Source organism: Malurus melanocephalus, unplaced genomic scaffold, assembly GCF_030028575.1.
Source record: "Malurus melanocephalus ecotype Western Australia unplaced genomic scaffold, MMel_1.1 scaffold_52, whole genome shotgun sequence".
Lineage (NCBI taxonomy): Eukaryota > Metazoa > Chordata > Aves > Passeriformes > Maluridae > Malurus > Malurus melanocephalus.
In genome coordinates, this window is record NW_026623284.1 from 1,180,800 (window position 1) to 1,201,761 (window position 20,962).

The 20,962-nt window shown below is 41.3% G+C and overlaps 1 protein-coding gene across 4 annotated transcripts in view; it reads left to right on the top strand.

The window, feature by feature from the left end:
- The window catches only part of PRKAG2 (protein kinase AMP-activated non-catalytic subunit gamma 2), a 209,617-nt gene that overhangs the window by 156,879 nt on the left and 31,776 nt on the right, over positions 1-20,962 (top strand). For 3 of the 4 annotated variants that reach the window (XM_057365396.1, XM_057365399.1, XM_057365397.1), the window contains one exon: positions 6,714-6,795. In XM_057365396.1, the coding sequence (XP_057221379.1) occupies positions 6,714-6,795 (82 nt within the window). Of the gene's footprint in view, positions 1-6,384; positions 6,447-6,713; positions 6,796-20,962 lie in introns of those variants that run through there. The other variant, XM_057365398.1, reaches the window with a different exon arrangement.

A 20,962-nucleotide genomic window follows, 5' to 3' on the forward strand; every position in this document is an offset into this window, starting at 1 on the left:
TTTTTTTTTTTTTTTTTTTTTTTTTTTTTTTTTTTTTGGTAGGATTTTGCTAAAATTTATTGTTGGATTTAATGTTATCCATTTGACCTACTAAAGATCCCCAACTGTGACTGCTTATCTCTGATAATTAACTCTGTAAAGTAATTAATATCATGGCTGCTGTTATGGGGGAGGATACCTGTAGCAGGAGGCTAGTTACTAGGTATGCAATGTAAAAGCAATATATAGTTGTTCTGTATTCTTTTCCAAACTACTCCTGCTTAGGACCACTGGGCGAGTCATATTCTGAAGATACTGGAATGAAGTAAAAAAAATCTTTTCAGGGTAGAGTTCTTATCTATTGGGAAACTCTGTCTGGAGTGTTTTGAAATGAAATTGAAATTAAATCATTAAAGCTTGTTCAATCTGTACATATTAGAAATACATTTACAATAGATACATTGGCTCCCTCACCTTCATATCTGCTGCAGGACAGGCGTGTCCCTAAGTCATAGAGCCCTCTCAGGTCAGGGACAGAGCACTCAGCTGAATCCAGTAAGGATCCAGTGAGGAACAYTGTCAGTGCCAGGCTTTTTTATGGGGCTTGGTTCCTCTGTTCTAAACAAATTGTAAAATCTGAGCTGTCACCACCTTCACTTACACTCTCCACTAGTATGAGTATAGCATTTAATATTTCAAAAGCTTTTTAAGACGAAAGCCATTTTTATTGCATTCCTTCTGGACATGGGAAATAAAAACCCTAATCCAGTATTTTGTACAAGGCATCCCCTTCCTTACTAGTTTGTTTGGTGCTGGAGCAGAGTTTCCTTAGAATAAATGGTAGAAACTACAGCTCCTGCTCAGGTGCTCTGTTCACCCCAAGCTTTTCGAGGTGAGGAGGATTCTGTGTCCTCAAAGACCCAAAGCTCTGCCCTGGGACCATGTCCTCAAACACAGACTCAGGAACTGCCACCCCAGTCAGCATTTGCACCACACAGGTGGCATTTTCAAATCCAGAAGGGATCCAAGATGGGATCCTGACCTCAGCCTCCCTGATTCAAGTGTTCTCAGYTGTCGTAAACCCACCGGTATCAGTTGTCACACTCCAGCAAAAAAATAAATAGGAGTTTAATTTACAGTTTAACCAGCAGATGAAACCTTTTTTTGCCTTTGGTAACTTATCCTTTTCCAYTTCACAAACCAGGCTAAATTAAACCAAAACTAAGCAGGAAGCGTTCTAAATTAATTTTTCAGAGATTGCAAGAGAATAAACATATTTATGACATACACTTGGAAAAACTGTAAGTTGTTCTTTGACAGCTCATCAGGAGAAGAGTTGTTAACTACTCCAGTTGTGCAGGACTGTAATTGTAGTACAGAGCAGTAGMAAACGGTGGGAAAATTACCATTCCTAGTTTACTCTTGCATTCAAAATGGCTTTGCCTTGATTTGCATTTAGATGGGAATTCCATCTGTTGCTCTTCAATCCATTAGTTTTTATAAGGTAAGTAGCTTTTTTTTTTTTTTCCTGAAGTGCTGGGAAGGGCATTCAGTTTTACTGCTGAGCTGTGCAGGTGGCACCCCAGCATATCCATAATAAGCCATAGGAAAGAGAAAGGCAGCCTTGAATCCACCTGGAAACACCTATCTCTAAATAAAGCACAGGTAACTTTTTTTTTGCAGTGCCTAAGTAAGTCTTTTCCACACTGAGTTGTGATACGCAGCGGCATTTATTTTTTTAAATTGTTCTTTCTATTCCTACCCAGTCACCAAAGACTGATATGYAATCTTTATTATTACTCAGACAATTTGTTTAGAATTTTTCTGTTTCAGAACTAAGGCCACTTGTTTGAGGGAAGGGGGGGGAAAGAAAATTTACATTTGTATTAGATGGTTAGTAAACTGGCTTTTGTACATAACATACATATAAAGAATTCTCACTGAATTATCATACCAAGACTATACATATTTTTTCTAAAGATTGGACAAAAATAGAAACTAAAAAAAAACAAGTCTGGAAGGTACATTAAAAATTAATTTTCCCCACAGCACAATCAACTATATAGAAATAACAACAAACAAATGGGTTTTTTAAAAAACACGTTGCTAAAAACCTCCTGTGATGGAGGTTTTTGGAGWTTTTTTCAGCAAAATGTGCTGGTGCCTCAATTCTGTTAAATTSAGAAAGTTCTCCCAAAGTCAGCTAAGAATTCTTTGCTAAAGGCTAAGTAGATAAATTCTCATCCCATAACCAGTGGACCCAGAAGACAGTTAATTACTTCTTGCAAAAACACATCATGTTTGGAGACTGTTGTGGTATTTTCCTTCAGTCTTCTTTTTCTTTTTTCTTTTTTTTTTTTTTTTTTTTTTTTTGTAGATGAAGAAACTGGGAAGTTTTCAAATTATTCTTTACAGGTCATATTTTCTGAATGCCTAGATCACTGTTGTTCCTTTTTTTCAGACTCTCTTGGTTCATTCTTGAGTTTAATACCTAAAACTGAATGCAGTATCCCAGCTGGCACCTAACCAGGGAATGTGTAGAACAGATGCTCCATGTCTTACCTATAACACATTTGTAAATAGTGTGATTTTGTTTTTTATTTCCAAGAAACTGACATTGTWGTCTGACATTTAGTTTCACTCCCAGATCTTTTCCTTGCATGACTGCTGAAAGTCAATCCTTTCCCATTTTATTTTTGTATTTGATTATTGTATAACACACTCTACTTACCAATATCAAAGTGCATCCTGTTTTCTAAAGCATTGCAAATAATTCCTAAAGTAATTGGAATTTCTAGGGCTGTCCCTAAAAGAGCAGCTTCTTTTACCATTGAGTCACTTTGAGTCATTTGAAAATGTGGTCARGTTATTCATTATTTCTTCATCGAGTCATCAGTGGAAACACTGAATGATGTTAGCCAAACTCACAAAGAGGAGTGTAAGGCAAGATGGCAGGAAATTTCATAAAAAATTATCTTCTGCTGGYATTGTTATCACATCCCTGAACCATCCCTGTGACTTAGCATGTTCTTATGGAAACAATGGGATTCCTTCAGTAGGACACAGGACTGAAAGGACTTCTAGATCATAAGAGAAAGGAAACACAGATTATCAGACAGGCTTTAATGTATTCAAGTGCATATATAATTTATGAGACTGATTTTACTTCTACAAAGTGTTAGTCACTCCTCACTCCCTTTACCCTAGGAAGCTAAAGAAAACAGCTAAAGTAAGCAGTTACCTATTAAAATTTACATTCTGACCATCCCAGAAATCYTAAAATATCTTCTGTTGACATCCACCTTTTATGACTTTTGCTGTTGTATGAGCCATGAATTGTTTACTTTGCCTCTACAAAGACTGATGCCACTGCTGTATTAAGGCTGCATTGTAGATCCATGATTTTTTGGCATAAATAATGTTCCTGTAGAAACGTGGCAAAGAAGAAATGTATTCAGGCAGTTTTGGTTATGCACATATTTCTCTTCTAAACTTTTCTCTCCAGCATTTATGTTGCCTGGAATATTTAGGGTACAAGTGTGTACTGTCCTGCCACATTGGGTATCTCAAACAGTTAAAATGGGTTACACACATTGACACACTCTGATAGTAACTTTTGAAGCATAATTTGGAAAAATCCCTTGGTTATAGTTAAGGGAAACCTTCTGTGGCAGTAGAAACAAATAGTCACAAAAAACCAGCTAGGAAATGTTACAATATATAATATCACCCTATTGGAAATTACAGGTCCTTTTAAAGAAATATTTTCTTTCGGTATCTTTACCCAGTAGTCTTTCTGTAAAATGACAGAATATATTTGTAGAGGCATAATACTGTTGAAAAGGTCTTCTAATTTGGCTAATYCCATCCATAATGAACAGGATGGTGTTTTGACCACGGTTTTGGCTGATTTAAGAGTGGGTTGTTCCCAGAAGGTGTGGTCCCCCTGTCACTCCTGCCCTGGACAATTCATGTGCCAGTGTTGATACAACTGCACAGTGAGTTGGATCAGGAACTGATCTGGATAAAACCCAATCTTTTCTTTTAGTCCCTTTAGTTTTCAGCTGCATCAGTTTCCTGCTCTGACTCACTGTGTTGCCTACAAGCCAAGAGGAGCCAGAATGCAAAGCCAGGAGCAAAAGGAACGCCATGATCAGCAGCTTGTTCCAAAAGTGGTTTAAACAAATTGTGAGACTGCAGGCACATTGAAGGATGGGGTTTCAGCCTTTAGTTCTCCATTTCCTTTGGGTTTCTTTTTTGAGCAGTGTGGGTGGTACAACATGTTTCCATTACAAATCTCTGTTGTATATTAAATTACTGCCTTTTTATTATCTTGAGTTTCTCATAGTATTCTTGGTCTGGATGTAGATTCTGCCACAGCAAAACCCTGATCTTGCAGTGAGCTCTGAGGTTCACAGCACAGTGTAGCATGAAATAGGCTTAACTGACTTCTTATAAACATATCATGTTCTCTAGCAGGTGAAATTCAATGCACACCTTTCAAGTCTCAGTGTCACTCCCAGCTACAAACAACCTCTGAGTTGTGCTTCCTCATGGCTGGTGCTTCCTAGATAATTATGGGGAGCAAATTAGAAAAAAAAAAAAAAAAAGAAACAAAATCATGGCAGTTATTTCCAATCAGGTATGTCATCTTCTTCTCTTCCTTTGGTTAGGAAAAGATGTTAAAAACTCTTATCACTATCAAGGTACACGATAAGGAAGATAAATAATTTAGAGCTTGTTAAAGCTAGCTCCCAGAGATAATTAAAAGCTTCCAAAGTACTTTGATTAGTAGGCTGAAAATATTGTAAGTTGATATGATCTGCCTTGATATCTTGTCTGACTGGTCAGCTAGAGCATTTATTGAAATCCTAGCAGTCTTAAAAATACACCTATGAATGAAATACTTCAGAATTTTCAAAGGATCTTTACAGTAAAGAAGAACTGGATATTGTTAATTTCCTCATATAATCTTAAAAGCGTCCTTAAAAAGAGGCAGCTTGGGAAAAGAAAAAAGTTGCCCCCAGCAGTTAGTYGCCTTGCTTGAAACTTTGCTGGACTTGAGAAATTACAAGACAGCTTTTTGTTTTCCCATAACTTTCGGCTGTCTGCCCTCAACATTGTCATTATCTTTCATATTTCCCTATGTTACCTGCACATGACTGCGCTATCCTAGGTCTAATCAACCTTCACTCCTTGAAGGGCTTCCTGAGCTTTTGAAGCTTGAGCTTCCCCTTGGGACCAGTAGGTTTAAAATGTTCCCTGATGACTCCTGTGACTCCTTTGGAGCACCAGCCATGTGTGTCTGCCCACAAGATGTGCTGCCATTGCCAAAGAAATAATCTGTTTATCCCCTTCTACAGCATCCGTGTCTGAACTGGTCCCACTGAGCTTCCTAAGCAGCCAATGGGACCCGCTCATTACAGCTCAGGAAGCCCAGCTAAAGCTTGCCACACCTCACTGTCAAAATAAATGTAAATGACGAATCTATTTCGAATATTTCCTTATTTCTGCCGCTTTTGCTGTAGCCTGGTTTAGAATCTCTGATGCAGATTTGGGCGCAGTGAATCCCATCCCTGCTGAACTGAAGGCTCCCGCGGTGTGAGCCCCGTCCTTCAGACACTGCGACCAGGGCGGCTCGGGGAGGGCAGAGCCGCGCCGTTTACCCGGGAGACGCCGACATTCGGGCTAATCTCGAATTGTAACTTAATCTGGAATTGTTTTAAATGGAAACGAGCGCGCCCGTGCTCAGAGCGGGTACCCAGCGATGAAGGGCACCTCTGAACAGAGCGGGTATCCCGAGATAGAGAACACCCCGGGATAGAGCGGCTATCCCAACACAGGAGACATCCCGAGATAGAGAGGCTATCCCGACGTAGAGGACACCCGGGACAGAGAGTATCCCGGCAGAGAGGGGGTATCCCCGGGCAGAGGGAGAATCCCGGGGCAGAGGGCACCCCGGGACCGGGATAGCGCCTCGGCGCACTGCGGGAGCTCCCGTCACACACAGGGAAACCCCCTCTACACCTTTACACCCCCCCCGGGGGGTAGTGGAACCGTCCGCTTCCCCGCCGCTRCCTCGCAGGTGAACGCGCGGGAGCGTACCAACCGCCGCTGGCGGGGGAAGAAAAGGGTTTCCCCCGGTCCGCCTTCTGTCGCACCACTCTAGTCCGGGCAGCCCGGAGAACAATCGAGCCTGCGGAACAGGCTGCGAGAGGCGGCTGCCGCGGCAGAGCTCGCAGGGCACTAAACCTCCCCCGCCTCCTCCTCCCCTTTCCGCGCGGAAGTGGTAGCTCCCTCCCCCTCCCGCCGCTGACCAACGGGCTCGACTGCAGCAAAACGGAACGTACCAATCGCCCCGCCGGGGGGAGGGGGGAGTGCCGAGGCGTGGCGGGAAGCGCTGTCCTGCGAACGGGCGCCCGGGGAGCCGCTCCCGCTGAGCGGGGAAGAGGCGGCGCCCGCAGGAGGCACGGCCGGGGAGCCCGGGGGGAGCCCGGGCCTTCTSCCGGGGATTCATGGGCTGGGGGAGGGCGAGCCTCGGTTCCTCCCCCCGGTTCCTCCCCCCGCGGTGTGTGCGAGCGGCAGCGTGTGCGGAGGCCGAGGGGCAGCAGCCGCTGTCCCGCCTTCCCTCCCCTCCGCCCGCTCCGCGCCGCCACTCCCCGCCCGATGCCGCCGCGGGGCCGGTGAGTCCGCGCCTGGATGCTCATCCCCTTCTCCTCTCTTCCCTCCCGCAGGCGGCGGCAGCGGCTCCGGCTCCCTCGCAGCTCCCGGCCGCCTCCGAAGGGATGCTGGAGAAACTAGAGCTCGAAGATGAAGGTAAAAATCCGCGGCAGTAGCGGGGGCTCGGGGGCGGGCTGGGGACACCCACGCGCTCGGCGGGATCCGGGCGGGGGGATGGGAGCGGGGGATCCCCGGCGGGGAGCGGGGGATGCGCCGTGCCCGGGCCGTGTCCTTGCGGGGCGGGTCGCAGCCTCGCCGGCTGTGGAGCCAGCCCGATCCCGCTGCTGTGCTTTTGTCCCGGTGCCGTTCCCGCTGCGGCGCTTTTGTGCCGGTGCCGCCGCCGGGCCGTGCCCGGATCCGCGGCTGCCGCCGGCCGGGTTCCGCTCCGGCGGAACGCARCCCTCACGGCACCCGCTCCTCCTCCTCCTCCCCGTAAAACACCCGTTCTCCTCGAATACGTCTGCGATACCAAATATAGACTTTGAGAGCAGCGATGGAAAGCTCTTTCAACTAAASCTTCCACTCCTTATGGCAGCACATACATCTGTTCAAAGCGGCAGCTGTACGCTGAATTTTCCTTATGTGGCTGCGCTCTGTGGTTGTTCTTTGCTGTGCTCTGTCGAGCTGCAGTTCTGACAGAGTGTGCTGTGCTTCACAGGGCAACTCCTGGCAAGTTTTTCCCTCTTGCCGGCGCTAAACCGTGCTGTGGGAAAGCATGGATTTTTTTTTTTTCTCCAGCTTGCACCGTGCAGCCACTTTACCTCTGAAAGATCCGTGCTGAATATCTCGAGCTTTCATTTTCAGAAAGGATTAGCTTAGTGGATGCAAATGTGGACACATGGCTTAATCTCCATGCTCAGCATTGTGAAGAGGCTAAGACTTCATGGGATGTGTTTTTCTGTAGTTGGTAACTCCTATTGTAAAATGTAGGACAAATATTTAAGGAAAACTTTGAAAATAGCAGGCTGAGTCATTCTGTGAGGAGATATATCTAAGCTGGTATGCTAATAAGGCAGCTTGTTGGTTACTAGCATGCTGCCTGCAGTTGTGGGACTGGTCTGGAAAAGAAACACCTTTTATTTTAATCTTTGTGTGTGAGAAAAGGAAGCTCTTAACAATTGCATTCTTTGAGCTGCCTTTTTTTTTTTAAGAAGTCCAGACAGAGTTTGAATTGCAATGAAATGCTTGTGCCTTTGTGCATCTTGAACATGCTTAAGTATGAGTATTTGGTGCATGGGATCTGTTGCTAACTTGTAGAGTATTTTTTTCTTCACACTGTTTAACTCTTTCTAGTTAGGCATTCGTGTGCTTATGGAGAGGTAGAAAGTTACCGATTTACCTATTTATTTTTACATAAAGTTTGCTCCTGTGAGATACAAGTTCCTAAAACCTGCTGAATCATTAATAGTTAAGCCATTTTAAAATCTCTTTYAAACATCTTACAAATTTAGAATATGAAAACGAAACAGCAAACCTTTCGTTTTGAAACAACTTCGTGCTTTTAGAAATTTAGAAATAATAGGATTATTTGGAGACACTTGATAAGGATGAAGATCTGTGTGTCTTCTAAATCCCTGCAGTAATACAATCGGAATTCTTTGGAAAGTTTAGTAGTTCTGGTTTTCAGGCTTYTGTTTTGCTTTGTCTCCTAAATTAATTTAGCTCGAAAGTTCAGGCTTTGTGGATGCTTATGCTGCATGGGTGAGAGCAGTTCAGGGACCTGTTGAAAGCCTGTGTCTAATAGCAAACCTCTGGCCACTTGAAAGTAGTGTGTGAGTTTTGAAGGGAAGCTGTCACCTTACTTAGCTTTTCAAACTAATTTGATAGCCAGGTTTAAAGCATGAGGAGTGCTATATTCAGAGCCTAAGATGTGAGTAAAAGTGAGAGTGTGCATGTCAGACCAAAACCTGCTGCCCAGAGTGTTTCTGTGTGAGAAGGCCCAGAGAAAGAGAATCAGAGAAAATTGAGATGCAGCTGAAAATGCGGCAGCTTAGTTGCAGTACCTGGTTTATGACCTAAATTTTTGCACTGGTTGCTGTCATTGTACTTGTGCTAATATTGGGGGTGGGAGAGTAAAATGACATCTGAGATGTTCACTTTGTTGTTGGATGGCAAGTGGTAAGTGCTCAGAAGTTGAGAAACACCCTAGAAATCTTGATAAGGTTTCATTAAGTGGCTGTAGCCAAACTGTAACTGATGATCTTTAGTCAAACTTAAAGTCTCTCTGCTGACCCTTAAAATTGTGAGTTGAGTGAGAAATTTGAAACTTGTTTTAAAACTGCTTTCCTGACTGTCTTTGCTTTGGAGGATTTGCTCTTGTGAGCTTTCCAGTTCTGTATCCATCAACAGTTGCTAACTATCTTGTGTATCAAATTATCTTGTAGTTTTGTTGAAACGGGGAGCTTAATAAAAAGAGATGAAAAATGAAACTGAAAAATGGGTGTACTGAATGCCATCCGGTATGTGAAATGGATTTGTTTGTCCCTCTGCTCAAAGGTTACACAAAGGAGAATGTGAAAGCACAGAAGGCATTCATTTAATTTGGATTCTAATTAAGAAAGTTAAATTGAAAAAAATGGCTCTAGAAAGATTTATGGTCTGTGGAGTACTGTACTGAAATAYGCAGAGTCTGGCCTGGTGATGTGATATCTAAGTAAAACAGTGCTGTCAGCTGSAGAGCAATTTTAATTTTAATTATATGCAAAGAATGTATAGAAACTATTTTGTACCTAATTAACATGGACTATGTTAGATGGGATGCTTTTGTTGCAGTGCTGGTCATGTGTTTCGCTTACATCTTCATGTATCTGGCTGAACTCTAAGATCAGTGTGACTTCTTATTGGTGAGTCACCAGTTCTGTCCAGGACTGGCTTAATAATATTGCTTAATATTGTGTAAGTCTAAATCTTAGTGAGATGATGTTAAATAGCACCAGTGCACCATGGCTGAAACTGTAGGCTGAGGCTGTAGGCTCATTAGGTGTACAGAGGAGAAGGACTGGATAGGCCAGGGATGTTTATTTTATTTAGGGCTCCCAAAAGGACCTCTTTCCAAGCAGCAGTCAGAGCAGGAAAGTAAAAACTCCCATGTAAGAAGTCCAGAGTTTCTTTTTAAACTGAAGGGTGCTCAGCTTAAAAATAGAAAACTTTGAGTAAAACATTCTGAACTCCTCCTGCTCAGTATTCCTTGTATGGGAATTACCTACCTATATTCCTCAAAAAGGGTGAGTGCTATCTGTTGATGGGTTTGTAGTTTCTCGCTGTAGCCTGAAATACAATGCTGAGACCTCTCATGAATGTAATAAACCATCAAAAACTGATTATCTTCATAGGTATTATGGGTTATCTTCTTCAGCTGTAGTRTTAGTGCAATAATGTTTCTATAGTAAGGTTGTTTCTGCTTCTGATCAGTGTCAAGAGCGGTTYTGGGTTTTCTTTTGTGGATGATATCATGAGCTTGGAAAATGACAGGAATAATTTCCGAAGATGTAATATGAAAAAGGATGTTAGTTAATGATTTACGGTTACAAGCTTTAATTTGTTAAGCTGGAATTCCATAAATGGTTGTGTTCCAACATCTACCTGTGCTGTGCGAGGAGAAACTAGGTTAGAATAGCAAATGGATGCCTATCAGGTGTATTGATTGAGTGGATATTGTTTTAGCGTGTTGTTGTGGAAGCCAGTTGTGTTGCAATGCTGTCTCTCATCCCTGTTAATCTCTTCCTTCTGCTCACCTTGAGTAATAAAGTAGTAGCTGCTAAAAGCAGATTTAACTASTTTTCTGTAGCATCTGCAAACCCCTTTTGGAGGTGTTTTCTGCAGACTGAGTTAATTGCAGGGCTCTGCTGTGTCTGTGCTCATTTACAAGTCTAGAAAAAGGGAATTCTGCAAAGCGTGTGCAACATCAGCATCTCGGCACCGATGCACTCCCTCTTGAGCGCTCTACTTCTCTGTATCACTGCACAAAGCAGCATTTAGACATTGGATAAACAATTCGCATTAGAGTGGAATCTCTCCTAGTAATGCTCTGGCCTTCATCCCCCTCTCCCTGAGTCATCCATCTCTTCTGTCACCTGCTCCTTTCTTCCTGTCTCGTGAAATGGACTTTCACCAGTAATTGCATCTCCTCTTCACTACCCTTGTTTCTGGGGTCATTCCTCCCCTGCTCTGCAGGTTTTCTTACTGTGTCTTATTAAAAGTAGTTTCTTGAGTTCTTCCTGTCTGCCAGCCTCCCGCTGTCAAGGGATGAAAACAGATGTCACTCGGGGGCCAAAAATAATTAAAAGAAGCTTGTAATAAAATGTTAATAGGCAGGTTGGGTTTTGTTTCCTTGAGACTGAAGGATCACGGGCTTGGGTTAGGAGGTAGTAAAGTTAAGCCATTGTTTTGCAACTGTAATTAATTTCTAATAAACATTCATTATGTGATTGTTAAAGCTGACACTCTCTGGCACATAGAAACAGCATTTGCCCACAAGGTGCGCTTTGAAATACCAGGGGACATGGGGATAGTGATAAGGGGATAAGTTTTGTATTAACTTTTCCGTAACAGTTTAGAATACTGAGTGAACATAKAAATTGTTAAGCAGAGATGATAATTGGTATTAACAGATTTAATACAATCTTTCCTATGATGTACTTTCTAAAGCTGTTAAAGAATAACATATCTGGAGYATTCAGATGTTCAGCTTTGTTAGTTTATGCGGGAAATCATGAACAAGTGCTCCACTGTCCTAGKCAACCTTGTCATTTGTCTTCCAGTTGGCTATATAACACCATACATTTTTTTTTCTCCCRTGAAACTTCCCTCCTCAAAGTTTAAAGATGAAAATTGTGTATAAAGTGATACATAATTAAAAGTATAAAATTTTACTGAGCAGTGCAGCAGAAGCTGTTGGAAGTTTTGTTGTCTTCAGTGAAGGCTGTTCCTGTGATCAACACACAAGTCTTTATTTTGTGCAAGTACTGCAAGGGGTTCATGTCAGCCCAGTGTTCACTGTCTCCAAAGAGTCCTGTTTTTCTATTCCTGTATGATATACAACTCATATTCATAACATGATATTAAGCCTTACCGTGAGGAAAGCCTGACTCTGTTTTGACTAGGGAATAACCCATTTAGCAGCTAAAGTTTGCATCTTTCCCTGGAAGCAAAAATTTTTAAGCCTTACCCACCTGGGAAGTGATGTTTCAGTACAGCAAACGATGCACAGGAYATGCTTCAAAACTCTGCATTGGCTCTTGAAGGATACATGAGCTTGTTGATGAAAAAGCTTTCATAAGATTTTAATGAGATCAAAACATGTATTTTCCCAAACTTGCTTATGGGAACAGTGAAGCCATTCTGGCTGAGACTTCCTAGAAAATGCCTRCCATGGCAGTGATTCCATGTAATTGCTTTGGCAACGCTGCAGGGAACTGGGGACAGTTTTACAGGAAGTGTTGGGGCCARTTGTGTCCAGCCAGTGTTGCACCTGCATGATTTGCAAACATTATCTTCCGAGTGAAAGGCGCTGTTGGCCAGCAGCTATCCCTGAGGAATGTTGGGACAGTGGGGTGTTCTCTCATACTTAAATGACATTTCTGCTTCAGGTTGTGCATATTTCTAAGTGTCTGATGGACAAGTACAGATTTACAGTCACCTGTACCAGCCACTSGTGCTGGTGCTGCCACTTCTGTCTGCATCAGAAGAGGGACAGTGTCARCTTTGTTAGGAACTTCCCTGCAGAACTTCCCTGGTCCAGAAGCTGCTTGGTTTGATAGTGGTGCTGTCACAGCTGGTAAACRACAGCTTGATAGGAGGTCAAAGTCTTTGGCCAGTATCATCTTGATTTCCCGGTTGAGAGGTATTGAGTTCACAGTGTCTTGTGTTTGAGCAAGGATACACCTGGAAGATGTGACAGTGTCAGTGTGGCCTTGTAGGTGACTACGAGATGCTGTTTGTTACTTGTCTGTGACCGCTTTGCTGGGCATTCTCAGGATGGAGGAGGGTGATGACAGTCCTTTCCTTACAAAACTTCCTAGAGGGCGATTTCCCATGTTCTGTCCCTGGACTTCCTTAGTGCCCTTTCGCTTACATAGGAAGGACTGTACAGATGAAACAGGATAACTGTCTTGGTGGTTTGATACCCTCTGCTGTTAAATTTGGCTGTCTTGATTGAGTCAGTGCTCTTGGAAGATCCAGTGCCTTGGGGTATGACTGAGCACTGAATGGAGGTGACTTGGTTCAAGCTGAARTAATGCCAGTGTGACAGGAATGACAGCAGAATATTTGCATCAGTTGTCTCAATCTAACTGTTGCTAAACAATCACAATAAATGCTTCTGCTTATTAATCATCTGCAGCAGATGTGACTGTTCTCCAAGATAGGACTTTTTGTAATGTGCAGTGTGGTTTTGATAACTTCAGCATGCATGATCACAGCATTTGCAGCCTTAAGTCATGTCATTGGCACCAGTTCTGCATTTTGTTAGGGTGGCAATCATCTGTCTGCAGATACTTTGTTGATTTGAGTATTTTTGGCTTCCAGAATGTAACTGTATTAGCATTGGATGGGTTTGGGGAAGTAGGTAAGTCTGAAACGTGTTAAAGAATGCAGCCTTTCCAGAATAAGTACAGGAGCTGATGGCATTGTTTTTCAGAGCAGTTCTTGTATCTTGAAACAAAATGTTCCTTTCCATACTGAGACTCGGTTCCTCGGGTTCCTGTTGTGGTGGGCTTTACTGTGGCTCTTTTATGAGTAAAGACTGACAAAAAGAAAATCTGACAATTCAGGGGAAAATCCTTCTGTGGAAGAGTTGCCATAATGGTTGGGATTGACATAAAGCCAAAGCAACTTAATGCAAACATAACTATGTTAGAGCAAAGTTGAATTTGGGTTTCAGGCATCCAGCTTGGCATCCTGATGGAGCTTTGGAAAGTTTAAATAACCTTGTGCTTCTAAGAGTGAACCACATCTAAAAGGTTGAACATGATGTGGATAGCCTCAAGGTAGCTTCTGAATACTGTTTTGATAAAATGAGCTAAGTTTTAGGGTTTTTCTCCCCTGCTGAATTTTATATGGGTTTTGCTGTGTTAGTGGAGCAGTTGGGAGGATTTTCCAGCTTTGACTGTGGCAAAAGTTAATGGCACTCCTGTATTTTGTGTAAAAGCAATTTTTCTGTACTATAGACCAGTGGTTTTACTTGTGTGATATTTCTTTTTGCCTTTTTTAGGGTGTTTTTAAAGTATGTTTTTTTGGTTGGTTGTTTTTTAATTTTACAATATTATTTTGCATTTCTCCATGTATTGTGATGGAGTATTTAGTTTTTACACTGGACGTTTTAAGAAACAGAATCAAAAAGGGGTTTTTTTTTTTTTCCTTATAGTCCATTATACCACGGCATTCTTTTCTGCTGGTTATTTTGAATTTCAGCTGATGTAAAGACAGAGGGGAAAAAAGATGTCTGAGGTGCTGGAGAAGGGAGTAAACTGACATGGGCATAGAAAAAGGCCATTTATGAGGAAACCATAAGGCTCTACTCATTTAGCTCAGTAAAAGGAAAACCAAGAAGGGATGTGATAACACCATATGCATGAAAACATCCTGGAAGGAATGGGAAGGGGGTAAACACCAAGAAGGGAAATTAAATGAAGAACAACATTGGCACAAGAATAAGTGGATATAAACTCTTTCTGTAAGAGCTTTGAAACTAAATAAGAGCTTCTAACTTCCGGCATARTCATTGTAGGATGGGTTGTAGCATAGACTTTAATACTTTGGCTGGTTCAGGATGGAGTGGGATTGTGAAGCTGCCTTTGGTGGCTAGAAGTCTCTGAATGCCARAGTGCAGAATGCTTGAGTTTGGAAGCTGTTGGCTCTTTTTCTATGTAGCTGCAAGCTACACTTGCTGTAGGTAAATCTCTTAAGTGGTATATTAAACAGGACACTTGATAGCCTATTAAAGTGTGCATACAGATTCATAAATTTTTATAAGAAATGCCAGTAATAGCTATTTAGAGTGTTGGCATGCATAGGKAGGGAAGGAGAAGAAAAGTACTAGGGCAGACTAGAGAGAAATGAAAATGTAAATACTGAATTATTAAAAGTTTCAAGTTAAGATGTCAGTAATCATTCAAGATTTGGAATTCAGGAGACCAGCAATTTTTTAGACCTTACAAAACTGTTTCTCCAGCAAACATAGTCCAAAGTCTTTATGTCTTAAGCCTAAAAAAAGTACTTCTTCCCTAAAGCATTGATACTTTGCGTTTAGTCTTCAGTGTAAGATTATCTCCAGATGAAATATTTGCCCTGTTCAGTAGGGCTGTCGCTGTAGCTTGGGAAGATGCTGTGTGCTCGTTTTGAGAAGGCTTGTGTGATTAATGTTTCGGTTAAGCTGCATGTTTAGGTTTGATCTTAAACTAATTCCTAAAAGTCTTAAATGACTATTTMTTTTCTAAAATGTGTGCAACTTCTGTCTCTGTTAAGTCTTAGGCTTGTTTTAAAGATACAGCAAAAGTTCAAATTGTTTACTGCTCTTCCAGCAGAGATACAGGCTGGTTTATTCACTCACTAATCMCAAACCTGTAACTTTCCTTGAATCCAACTCTGCACAGAGTGGTTGCTGATATTAATATTCAGAAGTTTMATACCATTTTTAGTTTCTTGTGTTTCGTGTCTCGCAATCTTGAAGAGCAGGCCCACATTCCAGACAGGYGACATCTTAATTTAGATCTTTGTTTGGGATCTTAGGGAAAAATCGTAGTGCCTGTTGTCAAGGGAAGATCTTGAACATGTTTTAGAAAAATTCTTCAGGTCAACTTACTCTTTGTTGTGGTGAAAATCCTAGAAGAGTTAAGGTTGCAGACTGAAGTTGCTACCTTTATTCACAAAACTACAGAGGTGCTTTTTTCAAAGTACAGGGTTTTGACCAAAAGTTGATTTAAGAGATATGGAACTGTTTCAAAAGTATTCAGTTGGACTTTTTATACTGTTTATCAGTTAGTTCCTAAACAAGGCAGCTCTTGCTTGTAAACAAATACGTTTCTCTGCCTGCCTGGACAAGGAACTTCAGAGTTACTATGATTAACTCTGGAATGTGAAGTTTTTTAAGCTGCCCATCACTTTTTTTTGTCTGTCTCAAATCTCACAATAAAACTTTGCCTGTCCACAGTGCCAGTGGAGAGCTACAGTAAAACAGAAGCATTAACTGCTCGGCCCAGTTACCAGGACTTACTGACTCCAAATATGAGGAACAAAATTCAGTGCAGGATTTTGAAGTGTGCTGTGAATGTAAGACTGCAATCTGAATCTTTCATTGTTTCAAACAGCTYTTTGAATCAGTTTTGTCTTACAAGTCTTAGCTACTGATGTTGTTTGAAGGTGTGTAGGTATTTAAACCTCAAAAGCAGAAAAGTGGATCTTTTGAAGTACTGTCAGGAACTAATAACTTTTTTGTTCTGAGTAGGATGTGCTTTTGTATACACTTGTCTCATTCCACGATTAAGACCTTTAAGGAAGGGGGTTGTACAATGTCCCGAGGTTGCTTTGTTCTGTCTAACGGCCTCCTGGAATGCATTCATAGCTCTCTAACACCTGTGGTGGTTTTTTGTTTGCCCATTGTTTTGTTTAAGCAAACTGCCTTCTCTACTTCTGCCATAGCAAATTAAGTTAATAATAAGGTATTTCTCTCTCCGTGGCGGTCATATTTAGTCACTCCCAAAATTTGCATTCTTCCAGTTGTGTGTTACTTTTAAATTTTGGTATTTTCTGAAAAATTGTATTAACTCCAAGCCACTTATAAATTCAGTTTGAAGATACAATGAGGTTTTAAGTCTTGCAATCGTTTCTAACTCTAACTCTTACTGCAAGCTGTTTGAAGCATGTTCTGTTCCTGTTTTGAAGATTACTAAACAGAATGTTGAATAAAATGAAGCCCTGATCCTCTGGTACTCTCTTGTAATGGGAAGTATCAAACTGCTTGTGCAAACATGTCCAGAGTGATTTATAAAGTCCTACACTATGAGCTTGCTTGCCATTCTGTACTATCTGGTTTGAGTAAGGTGTGCCTTGCAAATATTCCAGCTTGGAGAAGTTTGGAGTCCATGTCTTGTTAAAAACACAGATTGTCATCCACTGTGCAAACCCACTGAAAAAAAGACGCATTACTTGTTTTGCTGCAGCTGGAATTGCTTGTTAGGGAGCTACCATGTGGTGATTCTACTCTGTCTTTTCCTCATGCAGCAATATTTATGCTTACTTTGAAATTACTGTCTCAAGCATACTGTGATTTTTTTACTATTACTATTTTTATTTTGTATCTACCCTCCTTTTCATCCAGTTGATCATTCTGAGTAAAAATGGATCAATCTGAACTGTTCCTGACACAGTCGTGTTGACTTTCTTCTTTGCTTTTGATGAGCTGCCTTTGTAGGTGATTACAAATACGTTGGTTTTAATAACTTGCTTCAATACACTCCTAGGAATTCTTACTGCTTTTGAATTTGTTTGGCTTTCGTTTGGACTGGTGCTCTATGTTCTCCTTCATGAACTTGCCGAGTTCAGGAAGAGTTGCTTTTCGCGAGGGTGACTCCTGTTTACAAATGTAATAACCTGCTGTCTCTGCGTGAAGCAACACCTTGTGACGGGGAGAAAACATYTCAATTACCTTGGTGATCTAAAGTGACTGAGCAGTTGCACAAACTCTGGAATGCAGAAAACACTAAAATGTGTGCAAAAAAAAAAAGTGGATGCACGCAAAACTGAAGGTTATGCTTGAAAATGTCTTAAGCAATTCTGAATCTAGTTCTTAAAGATATTATGATTTCTTTTAGCTTGTTACTGTTGTTAGGAGGATTGACCTTTTTTTCTGAAGACCTGAGCAACGAGACARTGCATTTACTTCTCTATTCACTGTTATTTTTCTGTTCACATACCTGTTCTCTCCTCTTACTTTGTGTGCCTCTAGACTCTCTTCCTCTTTGTAAGATGAAGTGCAGTTGGCAAGGCAGAGCTCACTGTGTTGTTGTTCCTGTGTGCTCACACTTCTTTTTGATGTCCTTTTCCTCTGTCACATCACATATCCATGCTGTAATGTGTAACTGAATTAAACTTGGAACACTGAAGAAGCTCCTGATACCGATCTCTAGATACATTTCCTATCACTTCTTTGTATCAGAGTTTCTTACATCTATAAACTTGTAGTCTTCCTTTATCTGCCAGCTCATGCATTCCTTTAGGTCTGGGTGGGAAATGTTCAATCTGCAACATCCATATCGTGTAGCCCGTGGCTGCATGAATAATGCTGCTGTGTAACTTCAATGTGTGGTCTTCCAGGATATTTTAAAGTTCTTTGCAGCTCTCAGAAAAGTAAAGTCTTGTTTCTGTCTCTACATCCTCTCTTCCTGTTCCTTGCATTCAAATCCTTTCAGCTTGTGATGGAGTCATCATCGTYATCATATTATTTCCTATATATTGGATTGTAAACCTGTTCGTTTTTTCCCCTGTGTAATTGGAAGTAGTCCATTGCTGGTCTTGGTTGCCATCTCTGCAACAAARTTTTGTTAAGCCTGTTCTAAAACTTTTAGGGTTGTCCTGTGCTGAGCCAGGAGTTAGACTCTGATGTTGTGGGTCTGTTCCAGCTCAGGATGTTCTCTGGTTTTGTGATTTATCTCCTGCCACATAGAGCTGCTATCCTTGTKACCATCTCTTGCTGCTTTTTCAATCTTCTTTTACCACTTGGTCTTACCCTGTGGCTGATTACATGGGTGGTTATTTTGGTGCTGGTCTTTCTTTTTCTGAGATAATAATCCTAATGAATAAACAGAAATCAAGTGATACAGTACAGCATTGCTTCTTTCCTCCTGTGCTTGCCCTTCTTAAGCTATGTTAGTATTGCCTTCCTACCAAGTCAGACATTGATTCAGCTTCTGGTGTCTGGTTTCTTGTCCACTGTTTCCAGTGTTCTTGGCTCTTTAGCAGACAGCTCAGCAGACTGAGCAGTCATGCCCCCTTCTGCATTATTCTGTGACAAAATTGCAGTTTCTTGTTTTTCTCYGACAGTTCCTCAGTTTCCTGCTTTTCACAGGATATACCATGTACATTTTAATTTTTACATCATTCAAACCTACCTAAAAACCTACCAAATGAGCCATATATGTCTTACAGGAGGTAGGTTGAAGTAAAGCTCTTGCCCATGATCACAGCAAGGGAGTAYTGGATTCCTCTGCAGAATCTGTTCCTTTTCTGAGGAATGCTAGTAAAATGYCACTCGGACATTTGATTCCCAGAATATTATTCTTGAAGCCCTCCTTCATTCAGATGCTTCCATCTTCCTTAAAAGCTGTGTTTCAGGGCCTTTGGTGAGAATAGTTTATGGTTCTTTCTAAGTGGTGTCTCTGTTGCTCTTGGAGTAGATGAACTGTATCCACTGTGGATGTTTTTTTCCAGATCTATGTTGTGTTAGCGACTTATACTAGAACTCCTACAATCTCCAGCACTGTGAAAACTGTGTGGGAGGTTATCAAGGATATTAAGGAGCTCCTTCAGTAAATTCAGACCAGGAGTAATTAGAAGCTTTATAGCCAGTTTTGGTGACAGCTTTCAGATAAAACCGCAGTCAGAAGAACAGTTTACAAGGTTAATGATGTCTTTTACCTGTTGTATTCTCTGCCAAGGGTTGTCTGTAACAGGAGAGAGAGAGGGTCACTTGTCCTGGCCTGTTGAATTGATTGCTCACCCTGGTGTCTTCTGGCAGSATCTGGCACAGCTAAACTGATCTTAGCTGTGGATGCTGTCCTTGTCCTTTGTAGGAGAAGCAAGAGATACATAAATATGTACATAAAAATATGTGTGTATGTATTTATGTATATATATGAGAGAATAATATAGAGTACTTTGGTATAACACCTTTTAATAAAGGTAACCAGTATAATTGCACCAATAAATTTGACTTAATGTATTACTGTTGGATCACTTTGATAGTAAACATTGTGATGAAAATGTCTTTGGTCTGTAGTATTTTAATTCTCTGGCATCTGCAATGTGATATTCAACATATCATGTAACTTCTAAAATAGAAGTATGGCTTGGAGTAACCTGCAGATATGTATGTGTGCAGTAACAGGAAATAAAATGGATTTTCCTTTAACTAGGTTGTTTAATACAAGTGAGAACATTACAAAACTACATTTCTACTTCCCCATTTCCTTTTATTCATTGTATTTGGCCGAGTGGAAATGATTATGCCAATAATAGTCAAGGTGAACAGTAATACTTGGAGCTGGGAGCGCTTAGCTCAGCTGCTGCTGTTGTAAGAAAATTTTAACCTTTTTAAATTGCACAGTCTCCATACTGATTCTTATTAAAAAATCTGGGAGAATGGTGTAATTACTGTGTACATTTGCGGTTTCTGTCTTACTCCAAGCTGTTCACCAGGCTAGGCAGTTAGCGGAGTGATTTTTTTGCATACTGCTCTCTGCTGTTTTTTCCCTACTTTTTAGATGACCTTTAAAACTCAGCAGCTAATTTCATAGGAAACTTAGAGACATCAGTTATACAAACCGTTGTTTAGGTTAGTTAGAAGGTTTAGGTTCATAAATTTGTGTTCTTCACAAAATGTTTGAGAATTGCTAGAGGTCCCAGCCCTCAATTTRACCATGAGGACAGAAAGCTGTTGTGGCATGGTTGTGGTGGAATTAACACTTTGAAGGAGGTGAGATAAAACAGCCTCTGTGGAACTCTGTCATCCTTTCTAATGCTCCTGGAACCAATGACTGAACTTGAAATGTGAYTGGATACCAGGAGCATAATACAGCTGTAACTTAAAATATAATAGGAAAGGTCATGATGTTGTATTGTTGAAATTAGGAAGCACGTGTGKTCCAGGATCTTGCTGGGCCAGCCCAGTAAGAATGCAGCACAGAAATGCAGCCTGTGGGTTACAGTAGACACTCCTGAGGAACTTAAAGTAGTATCTTAYGTTGCAGTATTTGGAAGCTTTTCCATAAGTGTTGACATTATATTCCTGTCCTCCAGCTGCAGGCACTTTTTTTTTKSCYYYTYYTTTTTTTCTTCTGTAAGCCTTGAAATTCCAAGAGGAAAGCTACAGTAGGAAAGCCCCTATGAGGTGTCAAAGGTATGAGTGGAACTGAAGGCATCCGTTTAGTGGATCTCTGAGGAAATGTCTTCAGCAATGCTGCAGAAGTTTCTGTGTCATTCATGAGTATTCAGATGGTAGTTCTACCTTAGAGCTCTCTGAATAGACAATTATACTTAGTACCAAGTCCCA